The 19,145-nt window shown below is 49.3% G+C and overlaps 1 protein-coding gene across 1 annotated transcript in view; it reads left to right on the top strand.

Moving 5' to 3' along the window:
* The window catches only part of LOC142301760 (granzyme A-like), a 51,933-nt gene that overhangs the window by 13,747 nt on the left and 19,041 nt on the right, over positions 1 to 19,145 (top strand). The window contains exons 2-3 of the mRNA XM_075342784.1: positions 1,271 to 1,443; positions 10,003 to 10,138. Of these exons, the coding sequence (XP_075198899.1) occupies positions 1,271 to 1,443; positions 10,003 to 10,138 (309 nt within the window). The remainder of the gene's footprint in view (positions 1 to 1,270; positions 1,444 to 10,002; positions 10,139 to 19,145) is intronic.

The following is a 19,145-nucleotide window of genomic DNA, read 5'->3' as shown; positions in this document are numbered from 1 at the left end:
ATAGTTTGGTAAACGCACACCAGTGCACCTGTACGCTGCCACCAACAGGCACACACGTGCGGTTTTAAAAACCAAGCACGGACGCAATAATAACCTAACACAGGTTTTAGGAGCAAAAATTAAGAACTCTGACACTATCAGCCACTGCTGACTGACGTGTATTATACACTACACTTGTGCGTTATATAATAGTTTGGTAAACGCACACCAGTGCACCTGTACGCTGCCACCAACAGGCACACACGTGCGGTTTTAAAAACCAAGCACGGACGCAATAATAACCTAACACAGGTTTTAGGAGCAAAAATTAAGAACTCTGACACTATCAGCCACTGCTGACTGACGTGTATTATACACTACACTTGTGCGTTATATAATAGTTTGGTAAACGCACACCAGTGCACCTGTACGCTGCCACCAACAGGCACACACGTGCGGTTTTAAAAACCAAGCACGGACGCAATAATAACCTACTAACAGGTTTTTTTGGGGAGCGACAATTACAGTACAGACAAGTCAGACACTATCTGGACTGTTTTACACTGTGTACACCAGCCCCAGATATGAAGGCTGGTATACGGTCACCACTACCCTGCCTGCCTGCCTGCCTGTATACTGCTACAATAGTCCTGACAAGGACTCTTTTGGTCACTAGCCTGTATTCAGACCTGGCTATACCCTGCCTGTATATAGCAACAATAGTCCTGAGAAGGACTCTGCTACTGTACTCCGACCTGGCTATACCCTGCCTGCCTGTATACAACTAGAATAGTCCTGAGAAGGACTTTTGGTCACACTGTTTGCAGCCCTGCAACTGAAAAAGCTATAAAGGGCCGCAAAGCTTTCCCTGAATCAGCGACACTCTCCCTACACTCACTGTCAGAATAGCTGTGAGCAGAGCACAGCGCGCCGGCCGATATAAAGGCTCGGTGACGCTGTGCAGGCCGGCCAATCACTGCAATTCCACAACTAACAGGGCTGTGGCATTGCAGTGGTCTGCCAGCCAATCCCTGCATGAGGGCTGGCTCTCAAAAGAGCGCCAACATGCAGAAATGAAGACCACGAGTAAAGCACGAGTATCGCGAGATTACTCGGTCCCCGCCGAGCAGCCCGAGTACAGTGATACTCGTGCGAGTACCGAGTAGTGACAAGCATGCTCGCTCATCACTAGTAACAATGTAACATGACGTAATATATCAAACTGGTAACCTAAATGTAGTTTCCTGTGCAAAACCTAAATCTAACACTAATGTGTCACCATCCTACCTAGTGAGAACATGAAAGTGAAGCCTTCACCAAAGCCACAACTCAACAAACTATTGTGTTCTAATACCATGAGGTCTCTGCCTCCACCACATTCTTCTGCAAAGTGTCTTGACTGTAGGACAATGCTTGCTTTTTGGAATCTTTTATTTCTTGTGGTCATTCTGCAAAATAAAAACTGTAAGTATCCTATATTTTACTTTCATCATTTTTAAGACCATGATCTGCTTTTTTTCTAGTTAGTTTTAACTTGAAGAAGTAGTTTCATCTTGGTAAATACTTGTACATACAAATATAAACTTCTTGAGAAAAACAAGAAAGTTTACAATTTATCTACAATTAAAAATCATCAGCAGTCTAAGAGCAGTGTTGGATTTCCTAGGCAAGGAGCCGAATGCTTAAAAGGTCTTTGCTATAGACCTTGCTTTAAAGCTGGGTGGATCACTGACCGCACTATCATAAGAAACCCTCCTCCCAATGGCAAGTACGTAAATGTGAGTCAAACACAGGTTCCTAAATTTTGGACATGTGAAAACCCCTTTAATATGTTATAGTTGCAAATTGTAAGTAAAAGATAAGTTTCATTAAAGGGAACCAGTCACCGGATATGGTGACTATAAGCTGCGGCCACCACCAGTGGGCTCTTATATACAGCATTCTAGCATGCTGTATATAAGAGCCAATGCCACTGTGTAGAATGTAAAAATCATTTTATAATACTCACCTACGGGGTTGTTGCGTTGCAGACCGGTCGAGTGGGTGTCTCCGTTCTCCGGTACCAGTGCCTCATCTTTAAGCCATCTTTGTCCTCCTTCTGAAGCCTGGGTGCATGACGCGTCCTATGTCATCTACACTAGCCGGCATTGAGGTCCTGGACAGACGCACTTTGATCTGGGTGCATGTGACAAGCAAAGGAGAAGGTGGAGAAATTAAACTCTTCATCTTCTCCACACATGTGATCCGATGCTTGCATACGAGAGAATCATACCACAGTGAATGAAGTTCAACGCTTGCTAATGTCATAATGTTGTGCATTTCCATGTGAAATTTATTGTGTTTTTAGGCAATGTATGCAGTAATAGAGTTCTGTATAGATGTAGCAGTATTGATAATGTCATGTATGTCTATTAGGCTAAGATGTAAAGCATGGCAGTGTTGGTAAGGTATTATAATATTTGCATAGAACTGTATGAAAACTGTTCCTGAGAAGTTTGAGTGAAAGGTTAAGTCTGCCCAGCAACAGACTGCAGGGTCAGAGACAGTTACCAGTTTGGCTTAAGCCACAGTGGGAGGGGTTATAGTGCAGAGAAAGAGCCTGTTTTTCCATTTAGTTAGTATGTTATTGAAAACGACAAGTTATATTGGGTATGTGTGTTCAGTAATAGCTAAACCTAAGTGGTAACAGAGATCCAGCACACAGGTAAGTGAATGCTGCTAGAGAGAGACTTAGAAGGGAATGAGTACAGTGTCAACCAGTCGTGGAGGACCTTGGAGAGGAAAACAGTCTGCTCAACTGTGTACACATGAAAAGGGTAGCCACTCTAGCGGCCCTTGACAGGGATCACAGCCAATAGTCTGGGTGCCGGGTTCCAGCGTAAGTCATTGATCCACGTGTCCCTGTACTGAGAAGATAAAGGCTCACCTTACCTGTTTAGTCTCTATACCGTACACAAGTAAAGTGCCTGTGATGATGATTAACGTGCCTTCATATCATACAGAAGTGTCCTTGAAGTACAATGTTTACTTCCCTGAGTACCTGAGTTTATTATTAAGTAATGTCCAATTTCTTTGATTCCCTTAACCTTGTGACAAAGGGGTCATTTGCCAGACACAGCGTGGCAGGCCCGAAGGAGAAGTTGTCCACAGTAGTAAAAACACCCCACGTGCCCAGTAACCCCAAATTTTTATAACGGGCTGGGGCGGAGAAAACACATTACTCACTCATGGCTACCACCCCAAGCCACATTACATTTGGCATAGTTGGCGGGATATGAGTTCCTAGCATGGAGAAAACTAAGAAGTGATAACCCGTGGTACAAGCAGATCAGTCTGGTAATGAAATAAAGGATACTTCAATGTGGTCTAGTTTAGACATCACTTTTAGAGAATTCAGGGTTCAAGGACATTTCTGGTCGTGGTATATGTTAGCTAGATTGATAAACCTGTTGCAAAGTGAGATAAGGTTCCCCTGTGTGCAATGCACATAATGTTTCCGGGTCCTACTGGATAAATCACTAGTCTCTCAACGTGATATGAGATAAGTGAGATAACAAATGTCCTGTAATTACAGATGAATGAATGTTTCAAAGTTCGGTTCACCAATCTTTACCGAGCATCCTGTGTTCGATAAACAGTTCGGTGAACATACCGAGCCCATTGAATTCAATGGGAGGCCAAACTTATGTGTTGAAAAGTTGTGTAGGGGGGCTGTAAAAGAAAGCAAATAAAGCAGGACAAACTTTCCGAGTCTCCCTGCTGTAACTGCTCCCGCAGTTGTACTTCAGGGGCTGCTCATTATCCCTCTTCCATATTCACTGCTTCCCCTGCCCACTGGCATCTCTGATTGGCTGCAGTCAGACCCCACCCGCAGACAGTGTCTGTGATTGGTTGGAATCACACAACCTGTCTGCAGGTCTATTGTAGTATAAAATAAATAAATTAAATCTATCGATTCATACAAGCACAGATAAAGCCCATGGTTACAGGCTGCAGCCCCCAGCCGTGTACTTACCTTGACTGTGTATCAAAATAAGAAGAACCACATGCAGCTTTTTTTAAAACTATTTAAATAAATAATTTTTAAAAAAGTTGTGTGGTCCCCCCGAGGGGTTAAAATTAATCTGTCAGAAAGTTTTTGCTACCTCATCTGAAAGCAGCATGAAGTAGGCAAAAAGACCTGAATCCAACGATGTATCACTTAATTTACTTAGTGCAGTCATTCTGACAAAATCAAGGTTGTTAGATTTATTATATAGCAGAGCTCAGAGAGCTGTCCCTGTCCACAACAGGCTCTCTATGTACAAGGTCTATAGACCATGAGGTGCTAATCACGAAGAGGTGGAGTCAGATAAGTGGCTGCACGACAGCTAGTCACAAAAATAATAAGGTCCTTGTGCTAAAACGAACATTGCAAGTAAATAACACCACAGACCCTGATAAGAGAGACATTGTTCAACTATGTTTGTTAACCCTTACAGCATTGTGCCTTCAGATTACATAGCACAAACCTGATGACAGATTCCTTTAAAGCACCACTCCAGCGTTTTATTTTGGTTTTATTTCACCACTGGAGTTTTGCTTTAAATCTAAGTTCCTTGACCTCTGTCTCATACTCACCTACCACCATCTTCATCTGTTATCTGCCGGGCGATTTATGAGTGGAGCGCGCCAAAGGTCACAAGCAGGGGTGGGAGTCAAATTTTTAACAGGTTCTCTGTAAACCCCGCCCATTTGAAAACCACACCCATTTTGTTAGCCACACCCATTTTTGTGCACTCTCCACTTTCCTGCAGGCTCTGGGTCCATGCGGCCTCCACTCCCCTGCAGGCTCCGGGTCCATGCGGCCTCTACTCCCTTGCAGGCTCCGGGTCCATGCGGCCTCCACTCCCACTGCAGGGTCCAAGCGGCCTCCACTCCCACTGCAGGGTCCATGCGGCCTCCACTCCCACTGCAGGGTCCATGCGGCCTCCACTCCCACTGCAGGGTCCATTCGGCCTCCACTCCCACTGCAGGGTCCATGCGGCCTCCACGCCTCCACTTCCCCTGCAGGGTCCATGCGGCCTCCACGCCCCCTGCAAGGTCTATGAGGCCTCCTCTCCCCCTGCAGGGTCCATGCGGCTGTGTCGCCCTGGGCAAGCCAGGGGTCACAGGTCACAACACCACCACACCCCACACTCCAGGTAGGCACATCACAGCTAACCAGAAATCCTTGTTGCCTTCCTCCAGAGGCTGATGATTCACACCAGGGGGTGGGCCAGGCGGTTGGCTCCGCCCACCAAGGAGATCACAGCTCTGGAGGCGGGAAGTACCAGGCAGATTAGCTCAGGGGGAGCTTGAGTGAGGAGCTAAAGTAAACAGAGAAGTGAAAGTGAAGGAAGGAAAAGTGGTAAAGGAGGAGAGCAAGAAGTGGTGACAGAGCAGAGAGTGTGCAAAGCCTGAAGGGTCCAGCTTTGTGGAGGGCCAGAACAGCAAGGTCAGCGACGGCGGTGACTGTCTGGAGGGGGACCGTTTGGAAGTTCCTGGAAGGACCCCGTTGGCTGTGTGCCCGGTGGTCTGGAGCAGTGTTCCGAAGGACAGTCAGCACCAGGGCAGGGGCCTCTCGGACCCCGGCAAGGCTAGGAGTCGCCAAATTTGCCGAATCCGTCAGTGAAGGGGACGTAGATTCCCCCAACAACCAAGTCCCGATTGAAGGCAACAGCCCAACCCGTACAACAGAGGCACCGCCACCGCCAGGGCACCAGTCTCTGAGGGCCAGCGCCTGCGGGCAAAGTGTAGTGCTCCTCCGGCCCAGCTTGAAGCCGGGGAGCGGGTTACCGGTGGGGACCCATCGCAACCAACTGTACATACAGGTGCAAGGAAGAGGGACATCACCGTCACCTACCGGGAAAGCAAAGCAGCCGTCTGTGGGACCGTCCTACCAGCCGTTTGGTTTACCGTACAAACTGTGTCCACGTCTCAGGCTGAGTGAGTACCACAGTGCCGCAAGGCACAGCGCTGTCCCCGCGTCACTGCGCCCACCAAGCCCTGCACCTCACAAGCCATCACCGGGCCCCGGGATCACCAACCCCTACCCACGGAGGGGCAACACAACACCTGGCTGCTCCCCATCACCATCCCCGGGATCCCCGCATTAAGCAGCGGTGGTGCTACACATCACCACAACCGTGGGTGGCGTCACAGACATTATCCCAACATCCCAAACCCCCCTTTCACTCACGGGCGAGGAGTGCCGCTCGAGAAAAACCCCCGGGATCCGGCCTACGGCTCGAGCCACCACTGAGCAGCCGGACCCGAGCAGAAGGGGTGAGCGCGGTGTGCTGACACCCTCCTCCCCGCCCGCGACACGGCCTCCACTCCCCCTGCAGGGCCCATTCGGCCTCCACTCCCACTGCAGGGTCCATGCGGCCTCCACGCCTCCACTCCCCCTGCAGGGTCAATGCGGCCTCCACGCCCCCTGCAAGGTCCATGAGGCCTCCTCTCCCCCTGCAGGGTCCATGTGGCCTCCACTCCCCCTGCAGGGACCATGCAGCCTCCACTCCCCCTGCAGGGTGCATGCGGCCTCCTCTCCCCCTGCAGGGTCCATGCGGCCTCCTCTCCCCCTGCAGGGTCCATGCGGCCTCCTCTCCCCCTGCAGGGTCCATGCGGCCTCCTCTCCCCCTGCAGAGTCGCATCTTCCGCTGACTGAGCGCTTGCCTGCTCCAAGTGCCAGTGGCCTCTCCTCTGACATCCTCCGCGGCACTCTGCACACTGACAGTGACAGGCAGCAGCATGGTGAGGTAATCTCAACACGCTGCCGTGACCTCGGCAGCGTCATCACGCCGCCGAACACCAGCTCAGAGAGCAAACTGGCTCCACTGAACCCAGAAGTGCGGCGTGCACGGAGGTACAGGGATTTGTGACGCCCTGGCCTATCAGGTCATCACAGGGTATCGTGCAATCTGCCCTTCTGCACGGTATTCACATCCTCCTTGGTTACGGATCCCTGTCTGTTGGTGTTGCTAAGAGCAGAGCCAGTCAAAATCCTAGGAACACTGGGGGGCCTGAAGGGAATAGGGCCACCCACTTGGAGGGTTGGTGAGGGAAGGTGAGAGGTGTCAGTGCGAAAGATGTGTGTGAAGAGAGAGGAGAGGAGTAAGGAGGTCAGGAGCTGGGCTCCTTGTAGAATCCTAGGTGGCAGACGTTGGTCTGGACCTGGTAGGAGCTGGAACCCCGGTCGCAAGGGATCGTGTAAAGGAGCACGGATCTGCCGAGGAGGGCAGCCGGCGGCCTTGAGCCATCTCCGGGTAGGGGCCAGGGCACGACGGAGTACGTGGACCCTAGGCCGGGATGTAGCTTCACGCAGCCCGGTAATTTACCCGATGGGGGTGAAGTCTTTAGGATTCATCACTCACCCGCTCCAAAATCGGGGTACTAGCGAACCCATGGGATAGGACTTTCCCAAATACAGTCCAGAAAATCCCGAGTGTGAACCCTGAGAGCAAGCTCACTCCGTTAGCCATACGGGTGAGCGTGACCCGAATAATTCCACACTATAGGGTCCAAATAGTTAAGAAGGTGCCACGGAAAAGGTCACAGGCTAACAAGCAACACCAAAGGGCACGGATCCACGCGTACTCCCTCCCTGCTGCAGAGGTGCTCAGAATTCTGGTTTACAAGCTGTCGGTGTCAGTATACTTGGACTGAGTGAGTACGCAGAAATCCTTTCCTCCCCAATGGCACCCCTTCACCACCATCACCGGGGCAAAAAACCCCTACCCACGGAAGGGTTAAACATCTTGCTGCCCTACCACCGCCACCGCGCATCCCGAACAGCAGCGGTGGTACCCTACCTTACCACGTACCATGGGTTGCGTCACAAACGTCTAAGCCCCCTGTACATATTCCCCCCTTTGATCGAGTGGCCGTGCGACCCCCGGGTCCGGAGACCCCTCAAGCCACCGCGGATCCGTATCCGAGCAGTGGCCCGGCTGCTGGCACAGGGGCCGCAACCTCCATTTGTGTTAGTGTCTTAAAGACGCCGATTCAAATGAATACAGGGAACAGGGTCGCGGACGCCGATTCTTGCCGGTTCGGTGAACCGGCTGTTATTTTAACAACCGGTTTGCCCGAACTTGACAGAACTGGCTGAATCTCACCCCTGGTCACAAGTCTTTGAGAGCCTCATTCTGGCCTCGGCCTGGCTCTCATGGAGTTGTATTGAGCATTTGCATCGTAATATCCAACTTCTGCCCGCTCAGAAGTTACAGTCACAAGATGGCAACACAGGACTGGAGTAGCACTAAAAAAGCATGAAAACACCAGGGGGGGGGGGGGAGTATAAGACAGGGGGCAGGGCACTTACATTTAAAGTGCAACTACAGTGCTGAAAAACTGGCAGCATTTGCATTTCTGTACGCTTGTACATATTTGGGATGGAATATGCGCCGCCTGCTATTTACATGTCCTAGTTTCGTTTATAAACCAAATCAAATTAGTGCATGTTTCAATTAGATTTTACGAGAACTTAATATTTGTGTGGAAAATTGTCCCTGCATCAAAGCTAATATTGGTGTATGTGCTGCTCTTGTGTGGTTCATTGCACATATGGACAGGACACAGACCAAAAACATGTCTCTGTGCTTGTATCTGTATAACATGTACAAACATTGTGGCTATATGTTGTACAACGGGTGAGTGTCTAATTCATATCCTGGAAGGAAATTAACCCTAAATTTGAATGCCATTGACAGATAAATCCCTTATCTCTGTGCTATAATCAAGGACTAAATATACAGGGCTTCAATTCAAGGATCGCTTTAGCATATCAATTCTCAAGACAGGATCCATTGACTATTTCAATAAATAATCGATGGCTGCTGGATGGCCTCCCTTGGAGCCTCTCCTTCCCTGGCAGCATCCCGATTCCTCCTTTAATTATCCGGCCAGGCACAGAATCATTTTGATGTGACGCACGAGAGACGTCTGTCACGGTTGTGTCACGTGTGACAGACAGTCATGTGGTTTCTGGCCATAGAAGGTCACAGCGTCAGGATGCGCAAAATGCTCCCTGACTTTCTTTTGTCCCTGCTGTCAGTATTCATTGTACTAGGTAGCTTTCCTGTTGGATTTATCTCTCTTCCTTTTGGACCCAGCAGGAGCTCAACTTCCACCCAGCTTTTGATTATCGGTGTTCCCTTGGTGTTTAAATACCCTTTCCTTCCTTCCTTGGACTGGTGCTGGTAATATTTTCAGTTCATTCAAGCCTTGGTTTCAAGCATGTGGCTTGTACTCCTCTGTGGTGTTGTTACTGAAAACTCTGCTGAACTCCTACCTGAGTAATCTAATTATAAGTAGTTCATGCTTTTCCCCCTTTGTGTCCTCCTTGTGTCTTCTATGGTTGTTTAATGGGGTTGAGGAAGAGCTCATCCCACCCATTCCCTATTTAGGATCCAGCACTAGGGATACGTAGGGTCAGGTATCCGGCTCAGCGCATAACTTGAACCTATCTAGGGTGGTGAGGGACCCCAGGGACCAGCAGTAGGTTTGGTCAGGGGTCACCATCTTATCTTTCCCTAGACACAGGGGTTTCCCTTCCCTTTCACTGCGTGCTTGGTTCTACCCCGTACCTAACATGACACCGCTGCACCAGGACAGCTAATCAAAAAGTATTCTACTGATGCCGCCAAGTAAGAGGCTTTTCTGATGGCTAACATCCAGCAGCCACAGATGACTGACGTGGCCGGTGGACATATCCTGAGAATCGATTTGCATCAACTCTAAACGTGACATATTGTAATAGAACGACAACATTGACTTCAGCTGGATTGCATGTTGTTAAGGTACAGAGTTAACTGTTTTTAGTTTTATCTCATTAAAGTATTGAATTATTTACCATGCCTGATGAAGAGATCTGAGTAGTCTCGAAAGCTTGCTATTACCATCTTTTCAGTTAGCCATTAAAAGGTATCAACTACTGAGGACTCTCTTTCTTTTAAACAAACTTGAATTATTTAGTAATTTCCATATTATTGTGATTTTCAGGCAATTCTGCAGATATTGTAGGAGGTAAGGAAGCTCACTCAAGTCCATACACGGCTTTAGTGAGAACTGGAAAAACCTTATGTGGAGGCGCATTAATTAAGTCAGACTGGGTACTAACATCTGCCGAGTGTTTCATGTAAGTAACTTTCCTATATAAATTAGATTTCTACATGATGGTGTCTACCTGTGTAAATGTGTCGCCCGGGGACCAGGGGTACTCAGATCCGGGCCACAGGGTCACTTCTGTGGGTATCACGGTGGCGTGACCCGGTCTGTGATCCCAGGCTCCACAGTAAAAGGGGATTTGGGTAAGGGAGATTGTCCGTGACGCCACCCACGGTTGTGGTGAAGTTGGAACACCACCGCTGCTTTGGACGGGGATCCCGGGAGCGATGGTATGGAGCAGCTAGATGTTATTTCTCCCCTCCGTGGGTAGGGGGTTGGTTGTCCCGGGGCCCGGTGATGGGGTAAGCAGGGAGCAGGGCGCAGTGCTGCAGTGCGGTGCCCGAGGGCACGGGTGTACTCACAAGTAAGTCACACGGAGTCACTGGTAAACTAGGAATTGCCGGTGTCCGCAGCCTTTGGTACGGGGGTGTTAGTGTCCCACACACGGTGCAGCAGCCCTTGTTGTTCTTTCCCTGCAGCCAGGTGCCTTTCTCTCCACTCTCTTCCTCTTTCTCCTCAGCCGGGAACGGGGAATCCACTCCCCTGTAGTGATCCGGGTACCCAGGTACCGAGGGGCCACCGCCCTGCTCCGGCTACCTGTTCTGGCCCCTTCCTCACTACGGCCTGTCCCGGCCCTTTCAGAGCACGCTTCACTCCCAGCCTGGGAGCTACAACTCCAGACTTCTGTCCTCTCTCCTCTCCACACACTCTCTGCTCCAGCCCCTCCCCTCTCCTCTGCTTTTCTCTTACACTGGGGGCTGTCGTTTGTCTGGCTGCACCGGTGTGAGATCAGATTACCAAGGAGGATTAACTCTTTCTGTGACAACCTGGCTGTGCCAGGGCGTCACACACCCCCTTGGTAAAACACGGCCCGTCCTCGGGCCGTCTGGCCACCAACATTTATTAAACTGGGAAAAGAATAAAACATTTTAAACATTTTCACACATGCATTTTCAATAATGGCAACGTAACGGGTCCTTCAGTCACCCACCCAAACAACCTAGCCTTGGTGCTGCCCCTAAAACCCAGGCAGCACCCCTTGACCCCAGTCCAGGAACGGCTCCAGATTGGTCAACGGGACCGGTACTTCGCTGCCGTTGCGGCCGGGCGGACTGCCGGAGCCGTCGTCATCTCCGTCGCGGCCGGGTGGACTGCCGGGGCCGGTGGCAGGGTGGTGACAAAGGTGAGGCCTGGGGACCCCAGGTCTGGGTCCTCCCCCACAGACGCTGCGGGCTCCGCTACCGGTAACAGGGGTAACGGGTCGGTGCATCGCTGCGGCGGCCTCTTCCAGGAACCAAATGCTGGCAGAGTCCTGGCGTCCCTGCCTTTACAGTCCTAGTCACATAAACTGCAGTTCCTTCTTTCTGCTCCCCCTTGGTACTCGGGAGCAGTCCTTCCAGCAGCTTTTAAAGTTTCCCTTTCGCTTCCGGTCCTCCGGAGCTTCACTTCCGCCCGCGTTCTCAGGGGGCGGAGCCTCTTTTTCGCGCCCGCCGCTCGGAGAAGAAGGCGCCAAGCTGTTGTTTTTGGCGCCTAAAATGGCGGCTAAAATGGCGGACTTCTGGATTTTTCCTCAGCGGGACGCCGCTGACGGACGGGGCAAGGTGCACTTCCTCCAGGTGACTGGATGGGCTCGATCCTGTTCGTGACGCCAAATGTGTCGCCCGGGGACCAGGGGTACTCAGATCCGGGCCACAGGGTCACTTCTGTGGGTATCACGGTGGCGTGACCCGGTCTGTGATCCCAGGCTCCACAGTAAAAGGGGATTTGGGTAAGGGAGATTGTCCGTGACGCCACCCACGGTTGTGGTGAAGTTGGAACACCACCGCTGCTTTGGACGGGGATCCCGGGAGCGATGGTATGGAGCAGCTAGATGTTATTTCTCCCCTCCGTGGGTAGGGGGTTGGTTGTCCCGGGGCCCGGTGATGGGGTAAGCAGGGAGCAGGGCGCAGTGCTGCAGTGCGGTGCCCGAGGGCACGGGTGTACTCACAAGTAAGTCACACGGAGTCACTGGTAAACTAGGAATTGCAGGTGTCCGCAGCCTTTGGTACGGGGATGTTAGTGTCCCACACACGGTGCAGCAGCCCTTGTTGTTCTTTCCCTGCAGCCAGGTGCCTTTCTCTCCACTCTCTTCCTCTTTCTCCTCAGCCGGGAACGGGGAATCCACTCCCCTGTAGTGATCCGGGTACCCAGGTACCGAGGGGCCACCGCCCTGCTCCGGCTAGCTGTTCTGGCCCCTTCCTCACTGCGGCCTGTCCCGGCCCTTTCAGAGCACGCTTCACTCCCAGCCTGGGAGCTACAACTCCAGACTTCTGTCCTCTCTCCTCTCCACACACTCTCTGCTCCAGCCCCTCCCCTCTCCTCTTCTTTTCTCTTACACTGGGGGCTGTCGTTTGTCTGGCTGCACCGGTGTGAGATCAGATTACCAAGGAGGATTAACTCTTTCTGTGACAACCTGGCTGTGCCAGGGCGTCACATAAATATCTAGAAAATATTTATATACACCTTAAAAAACATCTAGCTTCTGTTATCTGATTGGTAGTATAAAACCCGGGACCATAAAGTAGCAGAGTTTGTACACTGATGTAGCAGAGTTAGTAACTCACTGAATCAAAGTAATTACCACAATGCAATAAAGTTAGTATCACATTGTAGCGTGAGTGGGTAAATTGATAAGTGGTATGGTACAACAAAGTTGTAAGAATGCAGAGTTGGTAAAATGATGTAGCACAGTCAAACATTGATCATTTGTATTAGCAGAGTTGGTCAAAAAGTCTAGCCTAGTTGTTACCGTCATGTAGCAAACGTGGTACAACCATGTAATATAATGTGGCAGAGTTGCTAACACAATGTAGCAGTGTTGTACCGCATTGTATCTGTAATGGAACCAGAATGTAGCAGAGCTTTACAATGGACGCTCATGTAGCAATGATGGAACAGAAGAATAGAGATTAGGCTGGGGCCATACGGGGATTACTGCAATCCCCTCGCATGACACTCGGCTCACGCTGGCAATACAGCAGAGCCGAGTATCATGCTTGTGTCCCTGCAACTGAGGTCCAATCGTGCGACCTCAGCTGCAGGGGGCAGGCCGGCCCTGAGGAGGGGCGAGCCGATGCTGCGGAGGGGAGGGAGGGATTTATCTCCCTCTCTCCTCCGTAGCCGGCTATTGCCATTCTTGCCCTGCACTCGCAGTACACCGGTGTACCGCGAGTGCAGTGCGATTTTTTTCTCGCCCCGTAGACTTAAATGGGTGCGAGAGAAAACAGGATCACATTGCACCCGCACAGCATGCGATTGTTTTCTCAGTCCGATTAGGGCTGACAAAATACTCGCTCATGGGTGCTACACATCGGCTAATATATTTATCGCACTCCACTCGCAACGATTTTCATGCCGTGTGGCTAAGGCAATACTTGTTTCCCAATAGAAACTAGTGGCAGGACACCAATTACTTTAATACTTAATGGATTTGCTGCTAATATATTGGGGGACAATTTCAGAATCTTCAAAACTTTTGTTGCAAATAAACTACACAGTCGCAAAAACGTGTTGAGACAATAAAACGCATATTATCTTGTAAAGACTGGAGAAGAATCAAGCGTGAAGTGACCAGGAGGCCATCATCCTCCAGTGCTGTCATTTTCCAGAAATTTAGCCTTCTTGAAGAGCTCAGAAGTACAAGATGTTCAATGCTCAGAGACACGATCAAGGTAAGGAGGCTGAAACCGACCACCATTTAACGAGACACAGAAGGGGAAATGTCAAGGCTGAGCCAAGAAATATCTGTCTGATGATTTTCAAAGGCTTTATGGACTGAGATGTATGCGACTCTTGACGGACAAGATGGTTTGGACGTTGCTGATCAGTAACGGGCACAGACCGCCACTTCAACTCAGACGCCAGCATGGTGGAGGTGGGGTCCTACCAGGGGCGTAACTACCGCGGTCGCAGCGGTCGCCATCGCGACCGGGCCCGGGTGGTTTGGGGCCCGCGGGGACCCGGCAGTTCAGCAGCCAGCTCCTCTCAGTGAGAGAGAAGCTGCGCTGATCTGTCACAGTGCACGCGCCCACTATATGACCCGCTGCTGCCCCCGACACCGGGCCCTCCTGCCCGATGTCAGCAGTGGCCCCGGGGCCCCCCTCCCCCGTCACCGCGCACAGTAATAATGAAGCATAGAGCGGCCGGCGCCGCTCTGCATCATCATTCTCCCCCTGTGCCTGTGCGGTGACGTCACTCCTGTGCGACTGCTGTGCTGAGTGCACAGAGCGCAGGGAGGGAGGACGCCGACCGCAGCACCGGGAGAACAAGGAGAGGGGAGGACGAGCAGCAGTGGAAGGAGGAGAGCAGGGAGTACAGCAGCAGTGGAACAAGGAGACGTCAGGAGAGAGCAGCAGTGGAAGGAGGAGAGCGGTGAGTACTTGGTTTTTTTTTTTTATATATATAAGTGAGTACACGGTGGTCAGAGGCCTGGAGTGGGGAGGCTGCATGATACTGTACATGGAGGCCTGGAGTGGGGAGGCTGCATGATACTGTACATGGAGGGGTGGGGAGGCTGCATGATACTGTACATGGAGGCCTGGGGTGGGGAGGCTGCATGATACTGTACATGGAGGCCTGGGGTGGGGAGGCTGCATGATACTGTACATGGAGGCCTGGGGTGGGGAGGCTGCATGATACTGTACATGGAGGCCTGGGGTGGGGAGGCTGCATGATACTGTACATGGAGGCCTGGGGTGGGGAGGCTGCATGATACTGTACATGGAGGCCTGGGAGGCTGCATGATACTGTACATGGAGGCCTGGGAGGCTGCATGATACTGTACATGGAGGCCTGGGGAGGCTGCATTATACTGTACATGGAGGCCTGGGGAGACTGCATTATACTGTACATGGAGGCCTGGGGAGGCTGGCAGCATTATTATAGATGGAGGCCTGGGGAGGCTGGCAGCATTATTATACATGAGGCCTGGGGAGGCTGGCAGCATTATTATACATGAGGCCTGGGGAGGCTGGCTGCATTATTATACATGAGGCCTGGTGAGGCTGGCTGCATTATTATACATGAGGCCTGGGGAGGCTGGCTGCATTATTATACATGGAGGCCTGGGGAGGCTGGCTGCATTATTATACATGGAGGTCTGGGGAGGCTGGCTGCATTATTATACATGGAGGTCTGGGGAGGCTGGCTGCTATATTATACATGGAGGCCTGGGAGGCGGGCTGCTATATTATACATGGAGGCCTGGGGAGGCTGGCTGCTATATTATACATGGAGGCCTGGGAGGCTGGCTGCTATATTATACATGGAGGCCTGGAGAGGTTGGCTGCATTATTATATATGGAGACCTGGTGAGGCTGCATAATGAACATGAAGGACACCTTATACATTGAATATAGAGGTGTAATATACATAGAGGTCTATGAGGCTGCATTATACTGGAGGTCTATAGGGCTGCATTAAAATGGAGGTCTGGGGGGGGGCTGTATAATACAAAATGAAGGGACACCTTATACATGGAATATAGGGGTGAATTATACATGGAGGAGTATGGGGCTGCATAATGCAATATGAAGTTTTATGGGGTTGTGTTATAATACATCTAGGACTATGGGGGCTGCATTATAATATATGGAGGACTATGGAGGCCACCTTATACATGGACTATGGAAGTGCATTATAAAACATGGAGGACTATGTGGTGCAGTATAATATATGGAGAACTATGGGGTGAATTTTAATACATGGAGAACTATGGGAAATGCATTATAATTGAAGGGCTACTTTATACATGGAGGATTATGGGGGTGCATTATAATATATGGAGGGCTATGTATCTGCATTCTAATATATGAAGGGTTATGTGGGACCCTTTATACAATTATTTGGAAGGCTATGTGGGGGCTGTTATAGTATTTTGAGAACTTTATACAAGGGGGACAAAGATACAAGTATGGGATGGAAATGTTTTGTGCTGAGGGAAAAAGGCTCTTTCCCACAGCACCCAACTTTCCCATGCTCTGCTATACATCTCTCAGCACCCAGCTTTCCCATGTTCTGATATACATCTCTCAGCACCCAGCTTTCTCATGCTCTGATATGGGAAAGCTGGGTGCTGAGGACAGGATAAATATCAGAACATAGGAAAGCTGGGTGCTGATAGAGGGATTTCAGGGTGCTGTGGGTGAGAGCCAAGTGTCAGCGTCATTATCCTGTACCCCGAGTGTCTGTGTATGTGGAGGGGGGGCCCCGGTCTAAACTTTGCACCGGGGCCCATCCAACTCTAGTTACACCACTGGGTCCTACTATGGGCCAGGAATATTAAAGATTAACTTGTTGGACCATTTCAGGTTGAAGATTAAATCAAAATGAACTTCCAAACCTACAGTTAGTTGTTGGAAGACACTTTCTTCAAGCAGTGGCTCAGGAAAACTGCATCTCTCTAGAATAATATGATTTTCATGCATGACACTGCTCCATCAAAGCATCGCAGATTCCACTGCTCGGCTGCCACTAAAAGTCTTAACCCAACCACCATCTGGCAATTTTCCGTTTTTCATTCTAGGGTTTTTTTTGCCTTTGTTCCAAGAGCCATCATTTTTTTATTTTTACGTCAATATAACCACATGAGGGCTTGGTTTTTTTTAACTACACCATTCATTCTACCCAATATTATACTAGAGAATAGGAAACAAAATTCCAAGTGTGGTGAAATTACAAAAAAGTGCAATTACACAATTTTTTTTTTTTGTTTTTTTTTTCATGTTCACTATATGGTAAAATTGGCAATATGATTCCCCAGATCATTACAAGTTTTGTAGATTCTTGTATAGTTTTACTTTTCTCAAAGTGGTGAAAAAAATTCAGAAATCTGTCAAAAAACAAAAAATTGCACTTTTGTCATCATTTTCCGAGACCCGTAGCGTTCTCATATTTCGGGATCTGGGGCTCACTGATGGCTTAAGCCTGCTTTACACGGGACGACCGATTGTGCGATTTCACAATCGATCGTACCCGCCCCCGTCGTTTGTGCGTCACGGGCAAATCTCTGCCCGTGTCGCACAAAGTCGTGAAACCCCCGTCACACAGTCTTACCTGCTGAGCGACCTCGCTGTGGGCGGCGAACGTCCACTTCCTGAATGGGGAGGGACGTTCGGCGTCACAGCGACGTCACACAGCCGCCGGCTAATAGAAGCGGAGGGGCGGAGATGAGTGGGATGTAAACATCCCGCCCACCTCCTTCCTTCCGCATAGCCGGCGGGAGCCATGGGACGCAGGTAAGCAGAGTCCATTGCTCCCGTGGTGTCACACGGAGCGACGTGTGCTGCCACGGGAACGATGAACAACCGGCACAAATAAAAATAAACGATATTATGAAACTGAGCGACGAGTACACGACTCACGATTTGTGAGCGATACTGCGTTGCTCAGAGGTTTCACACGAGACGACGTCGTGTATGATGCCGGATGTGCGTCACGAAAACCGTGACCCCGACGATGCATCTCACGATAGCTCATCTCGTGTAAAGCACCCTTTACTTATTGGGTCTTGAGTTGAGTTGATATTCTTAATTATACCATTTTTGGGTAGATGTGATGTTTTGATCTACTATTATTGCATTTTTTTGCAATATTGTAGCAACCAAAAAAAGTGATTCTGGCTTTTTGATCTTTTTTCTCACTATGCCTTTTACTGATTATATTTTTTTTTTTTACTATTTGACAGATCGGGCATTTCTGAATCCTGAGATACCAAATATGTGTTTTGGGGTAGGGGATTGTTTTATTTTCAATGGGGCAAAAGGGGGGTGATTTGAACGTTTAGATTTTTATTATTTTTTCACATAATTTTAAAAACTTTTTTTTTTTACTTTTCATTGATTTTACTTGTCACCTAAGGAAACTTGAAGTCTGCACTATCCAATCACTTCTGCTGTTCAAAGCAATGCTTCAGCCTCCCTCTGAACAGCAGAAATGTTGATGATCTGTGAATCCCAGCGGTCTGCCAGCATTCATAGGAACTTTGTAATGACAGCGACAGGAGTCAGCAACTGACCCTCAGCTGCCATTATACCCACCCATCTGCCCCCTGTGAACGTGTCACATGGCTATAACTGGCAGCGGTGAATGGCGCAATCTCCACTGGCGCGTATTATATTGCACTGTCAGAGTTTAACATCGCGCTCTAACTAGAAAACAGATGCGGGTGGCCTGATGTAAAACAACTTTTTTTTGCAGCTTGGAAGTTGAGACACAATTTTTTGACCTTTGGTGATTTCACACAAACACCAGCCATGTTCATTAAAATAGGTGAAAGATGGGTGGGACAGGCATGGATAAGGCCACGTGTATAATTTATAAAAATGTTGGTGGCGTATATTTCTCCAGAAATGTACTCCAGACACTGACATTTCCAGAGAAGGGACACGCCAATTGTGACATGTGCTGCTTAGACACATCTCACTCCAGAAATCCCATTTATTAAGATTGACAATCAAAATGCCAATCATTCTTAATCAAGGCCTATTTCTCATCCTGGCTGCTAATTGTGTGGGTTTTATATATATATATATATATATATATATATATATATATATATGTATGTATATATAGACATTGGCATATTTTATGGCTTGCTTTTTTGCACTTGCATTTTATTATTGGAGCCTATTTGCCCGTACTTATGGAATACCATCTTAGGCCTCCTTCATACATCCATGTCTCCACTACATCTGGTGTCCTTTTTCACACATACTGGAGACACGTTCACATGCATACAAATTAAAGTCAATAGATAACTTTACAGCTCCATGTTTTAAAATATGGACATCACACGAATGGCATCCATGTGTTGTCTGTATTTTTTTAAATATTTGAAAAATTAAAAAAATGGCATGAAGTGCCTCCCATTTTTTCAAAACCAGCCAAGAGACAGCAGACAACTAGGAGATAATATCATTAGGTTGGGAAGGGCCATGGTT

Source organism: Anomaloglossus baeobatrachus, chromosome 1, assembly GCF_048569485.1.
Source record: "Anomaloglossus baeobatrachus isolate aAnoBae1 chromosome 1, aAnoBae1.hap1, whole genome shotgun sequence".
NCBI lineage: Eukaryota > Metazoa > Chordata > Amphibia > Anura > Aromobatidae > Anomaloglossus > Anomaloglossus baeobatrachus.
The sequence above is the reverse complement of the archived record's forward strand: the minus strand, read 5'-3'. Positions and strand labels throughout refer to the sequence as shown.